General features: G+C 44.1%; 1 protein-coding gene across 1 annotated transcript in view; it reads right to left on the reverse strand.

Moving 5' to 3' along the window:
• XYLB (xylulokinase) overlaps window positions 1–5764 on the reverse strand; it is an 80813-nt gene extending 75049 nt beyond the window's left edge. Inside the window, exons 1-4 of the mRNA XM_066314175.1 lie at window positions 5674–5764; window positions 3386–3468; window positions 2494–2563; window positions 1011–1091 (exon numbers count right to left, since the gene is read on the reverse strand). Coding sequence (XP_066170272.1) covers window positions 1011–1091; window positions 2494–2563; window positions 3386–3468; window positions 5674–5718 — 279 coding nt within the window. The 5' untranslated portion in view covers window positions 5719–5764. The remainder of the gene's footprint in view (window positions 1–1010; window positions 1092–2493; window positions 2564–3385; window positions 3469–5673) is intronic.
• Between the last annotated feature and the right edge of the window lie 236 nt (window positions 5765–6000).

Here is a 6000-nt window from a genome sequence, read left to right on the forward strand (position 1 = left end):
GGCATTAGATACTTCTTTGAGGGCTCTTTGAGCTGTAGCCAGAGCTCCAGAGTCAAGATTTAGCTCTGTGCTATTTCAGCACAGCCTGGTCCCCTTGCTGTAGGGGGGCAAAATAAAGGGAATATGGGCACTCTGGAAATGCTCTTCCTTTTTTCCATTTGAGTAAGATGGGGTTACTTGGCAGTCCCCAACCTGTGCTCCACTGAAGAATTCATAACAGAGCCTTGATTCCAGCTCTGATTTTCAGACACTTTGCTCAGACTTTCAACTGCAATCAATGAAACATGGAGATAAAAGCAAGGGGTTTGATTAATTAGTCCCAGATACATCAAGATGAATAACCTAAACCTCACATGTCAGAATTAGCTATTGCTTTGGTGCTGTCCTCACCCTGAATATCATCTATGAAAGTTATAAAAGCCTTTGTTGATTCATTGGAGTACTAGGAGGAGACTGGCTAACTGACTAAATGTCAGGGTGGGTTTTATAAATCTCAAAAAAAAAAAATAAAAGGCATCATGCACTACATGCTAAATCATGGCAGCATTTTTGTCATTTCTGCATCATTTCTGCATCATTTGGGTTTGGTTGTTTCTGGGCAGATCCCTGTCCTGGCCAACAAAAAACTGCTCAGTGGGATGTTACTGTGCCTTTAGAAAACTGTGCTCCTCGCTGGTTTTTCTACCCCATTTTCCACAAGCACCTGGATCTGCTGAAATTCAAAGTGAACAAAGAATTAAAACAATGTGAAGCCAAGCAGTTCTGCACTATGCTGATCCAAACAACTGCAACACCAACCTCGTACTCCACTCCCACTCCCTTATAGTGATTGCTCTGTGTGCTCCAGGTGTCTAGTTCCCCTGAGGAATGTCTGTGGATGCTTATGTAGAAGTTTAGGTGTTATTTTATGCCATTACAATCTTCTGCCATACAATTATTTAAATTTATCACTCTACCTTATACTCTATCAAAGAAATAGAGTAAAAGTGAACTTTTCTGTATAAACCAACCTGGCCAGCACCAGACAAAGCTCTGACTTGAGAGAAGTTAAAGCCTGAAGACTTCATCTTTTCCAAGATCATATCCAGAGCCTACAACAACAAACAGAATCACGAATGACAGTAACGAGCTATCAAATTATGCATACTCACAATCTGGAATTAAACAGTAAATTCATGTCATCACTGATAAGAGTTCATTGGCAGATAATGAAAAATTAGTTAATGACTATGGACTTCTCAAAAATCTGCATAAATTAATTTATTAAGTGAGAGTCCATAAAAGAAAAGTTCAGTCACACAGGGGAAAAATAAGATCTTTAAAGAAGATGAATCACAAAAATCTGTTCTTTGAATCCTAAATAAGAGGCAAAAATTAAAGAATTCCAATTCATTAAAAAGCACTTTAAGAGTGCTAGACACAAAGCAAGATTATCTTTTTCTGTTTTTACTTTTGAAAATCTGTGAAATCTTAATAGGGTACACCCTGCACCCCATCCTACAAGACATTAGGTAAGCCCAATACCAGTGCCCCCAGTGCCAACATATTCACAGATTCTTTAATAGAAGGATAATTCAAGTGATTTTAGCACTTCAAGCACCCAGGTAAATTTTGTTCTTGATACATTTTCCTGAAGTTTAGAACCAAAAACAAACCTATCTTTAAATAGTTTAATTTAGATCAGCATATCCCAGTCTCTCTTGACAAATGGACCGCTGCAAGTCTTCCAAAGAAACATCATATATACCTATATCATCATATTATTAATTTATTAATTACAACAGTTCCTCTTCATTATGGTTCAGAAAACCAACTGCAAACTGCAAATTTACCAAACCTTTGTCAGCTACTGAGGATTACCAACTGGGAGTTCTGTGACTTTTCAAATAATTTAACTATTCAAATCCCTCTAGTAAGACAAATTTACATAGTGCCATATAAGTGTCGCAGAATCTGCACAGAACTAAGGCCTTATTTTAAAATAGAAAAAGAAGCTGTATTTCAAAATAAACATCAGTCAAAGTTACTGGGAACCAGGGAATAAATTGCCCTTTCACCACTTTACCAGTTGCAACATCAATTTGTAAGCAAAGCTTATTCTAAACCAAATAGTTTAAGTAACCTGGGTGCTACAAAACCACAGATTTAAGGAAGGCAAAGTGACAACTGCCCCATTTGTGTATGAGAGGGAAAAAACCAGTCTTTTTTTTCAAATGAAGGAAAGTCAGGAAGGAATTTCTCACACATAGAATGCTGTAATAGTAGAGAGTGAAGAAACAAACAAAAAGCCCATCAAAGTGTTAGCAATTTCTGCTGTGTTTGTTGATAGCATTACTATTTGCATACCAAAGACACAGAACAACACTTCAAAGACACAGAATGTAAGCAAAAGGATGATGTTGATTTGAGTGATGGGTTCCACTATTGCTCACGATAAACTTTCATTTCTGTAACAGCAAGGAAAAAGTTGATCCATATAAAGTTTGTTCATACCTTGACCCACATAAGCACTGGTGAAGTGACTGTCAGTCTGTCACTGTGAATATAGGCTCCACCTTGAGTCCTACAGAAAAACAGAATTTTCTCTTGGTAAATTCAGCAATATTTTTTTTCCATGCCAAGCAGAGTTCTTCAAGTTCATTAAGGACCAAAAAGAATTTGCAATGTTTTTTATGTTAAGAGCAAGGATCAGTGTTTGAAACATGGAAAAGTAAAAGCCAGCTCCTAGGAGGTGACATGTTTGACCCAACTGCAAAGTAAGTGATTTTCAAGGAAAGGCCCTGACCCTGAAGTAAGATCTGTGATAGAATCCATTGCTGATATTGCTCATTGGCTCTATGTAATTCAGTAATTTCTGTCACAATTAGTGACTAGAACCTCAAAGATGAAGTTCAATTTTTGCTGTTAAACCATCAAGTAAATAAATGTGTCTTATGTGACATGTGACTGGAGGATGACATTTGTCAATTCCAGTCTATTTTTTAAGTAAGCAAATACTGTCATCCTACATCCTAACAACTGAATTTATCTCCAAATGCCTTTTAGATGTTCCCCTCATGCAATTTACATGCTGTTCTGAGAGCATCCTACCCAGTCATGTCCACAAGTCTGAAGCTCCAAAAGAAAAAGAATGGTTTGTTTATACGTAATATTTTGGGGTATATTTTCTTAATTTATTTCTTGTTTGGAGCTGTTGTTTCCTTGCTTTCCTTTTACATGCAAGGAAAGCAAGAGCATATACTACCCTTGCAGAATGGGAAACGTGAACTTTTTTATTCCTCCATACATATCAGTGAGACTAAACAGGGCAATAGTCCCCTCACCCCAATCTCCAAAGCTTTAAATTACATTCTCCAAGTAAAATATAAAATATAAAAAGCCTTACTTAAATTCCGGAAGGTCCTTATCAAAATGAACATTATCCTCATAAATGACCCTCAGCTGTTCATCAACAGCAATGACTTTCAACTAGAAGATATAAAACAGGAAGTTAACAAAATCTAGCAATAATTGAATAGCATTGATGACTCATTTATAATAATTTAATTCCCCAAGACAAAATTAAAAAAATAAAAATCACCCCAATCCATACAACTCACTGAAAGTAGGGCATAGTTTTACATTAAACAAGTTATTATGTGAATTTCCAGCATGTTACCAGCAACATGTGGGGTTGTTTGTATTTTCTTTCTCCTGCAAGGCACAAGACTGGGCTACAGGCTAAAGAACAGCTTGCATACCTTGCATCACAGTAGCCAGTTTCTCCAATTCCTCCAAAGAATACAGTAACTTAGATTAAAGATGTCACACACCTTCATTTTTTTTGTCACCTCATCTTACCAAGGAACCTTACAGCCAGACCCTTCAGGGCACCATGAACATTCTTTCCTGCTCCCCAGATGGTGAGCAAATCAAACTCTGCCCATTTGGCAAAGCTCAGAGGACATTACATAAGTGCATTTTGAGCTACTGCAACAGAAGGCAACATCCCCAAGTCCATAAAGCTGAGCCTTCTTGTAAGCATGAATTAGAAAGGTAGCACAGCCTTTCCTCTTCTATCTTCACTTAAGTTCACCTACTTCTGAAGAAAGACAGCAAGAGCTGAGAAGAAAAGCAAGAAGGAAGCTCACATTCTGTACCTATTTCAACCGGGGGAGAGTGCAAACTGCTGTTAAAGGAACTGATTAAAAGAAACCTACAAGGACTGTCATCTCAAGGAGCTGCATTCAAATAACAAGGCCATCCCCATTTTTACCATAGTAGTGTAGAGCCATTATCTATGCCCTGGCACAACTCATTACCAACCTGCAGTAGCTTAAAAATGGCTCTGACCCACCGCAGCTTAATTGGCTCCTTCCTTGCAGCATGTCCCCGTAAAAACACTTGATCAACCTAACCTGGATGTGTCTTTTCAAGCTCCCAAACTTCAGCACAAACATATAATGGTGATTTATGCTCGAAAAGCTATTTTTAACATATTCTGGCCTCTGCACAACTTGGGCAGTTTCTATTCACAGTGCAGCAATACCCAGCTGTGCCGACAAATCAGAATTTCAAGCAGAAACCTGAGCATCCGTGTTCACAGTGTTGATTCCCACAAGGACACTGGGAAGCCAGGTTTGGGTGAAAATCCCAGCTCCTATAGCAGCAGGCAGAGGGGTCTTTATGCAGCCTGCATATAGAGAAGGGCCACAGCACTCTTCTCCGGGATTTAATCCATTCCTAGCAGGATGGAGAAGCAGGACACAATCAGACATACAACCCACTGCTTCAGATGGGGCAAAGAGAAAGGGGTGAAGGGGATGTGAGAACAACCAGGTACATGCACTGTGAGCAAACCACGGACATCTTAAAACACACTAATTGCTCGGAATTATTAGGGCCATAAGCTAAAACACAGGAAGTTCCTCCTCAAAATGAGGAAGAACTTTGTTACACTGACTGTGGCAGAGCACAGGAACAGGATGCCCAGGGAGGACATGGAGTCTCCCTCTCTGGAGACATTCCAAATCCGGACATATCCCCGTGTCACCTGCTCCAGGTGACCCTGCCTTGGCAGGAGGGATGAACTGGATGATGTCCCAGAAGTCCCTTCCACAGATTCAATCAGGTTGGAGGGACCGTAGTGGATCACCCTGTCCAACCTCCCTGCTTTACGAGGTTCGTCCCTAAGCACACCATTCTGCACAGACACCTACTAACTATGCCCAGCGAGGGAGACTCCACAACCTCCCTGGACAATCCAGCCCTAAGGATTGTGTGATTCCGGGAATAATCTGGCATCAGCCGTGCCGGGGCGCAGCGGGTGCGAGCCCCGGGCAGGGATCACCGCGCCGCTCCCGCAGCCCCGGCCGGGCCCGGGGACCGCGGGCAGCCCCGCACGGCAAACCGGGCTCGGGAGGGAGGAGAGCGGCCACGGAAGGCGCGGGGAGGGGACGGAAGCGGCCGAGACAAGGAAGGCCTGGCCCAGTTCAGCTCGGCGGCCGCCGTGAGCGCCGAGCTCATCCCCCGCATCCCGCCGGGGCATCATCCCCCGTTCCCCGCACCGCGGGGGCGCTCGGAGCCGCACAGCCCCACATCGGGCAGGGCCCACAGCAACCGGGGCGGCCCCGGCCCCAGCGCCCGGCCCAGGGAGGGGACAGCACGGGAGGGGCGGCGGAGGTGGCGCGGTACCTGCTGCGTGCTGAAATCCCAGCCCAGGTAGCAGGGAGCGGCCATGGCACGGCACGGTCCTCGCCGTCCCCCGGAGCCGGGCACGGAGCGGGAAGGGGGCGGCTCTGCTGGCCCAGCCTCCCCGGGCAGGAGTCGGCCCAGCCGAGCGGCAGCACCGCGGTTAATGAGTGCTCAGGGAGCCGGCAGCGGGACGAGCGCTCCATCCCCCGCACGGAGGCGCCGGGCAGAGCTCGGAGGGTGATGCCGGGGTGGATAGAGGCCACGGCGGGGTGAGGCTGCGGTGGGATTGTTCCCAACCCCGGCCCGCTCCCCGCCGAGCAGCCCCAG

Source organism: Sylvia atricapilla, chromosome 1 (genome assembly GCF_009819655.1).
Source record: "Sylvia atricapilla isolate bSylAtr1 chromosome 1, bSylAtr1.pri, whole genome shotgun sequence".
Taxonomy (NCBI): domain Eukaryota; kingdom Metazoa; phylum Chordata; class Aves; order Passeriformes; family Sylviidae; genus Sylvia; species Sylvia atricapilla.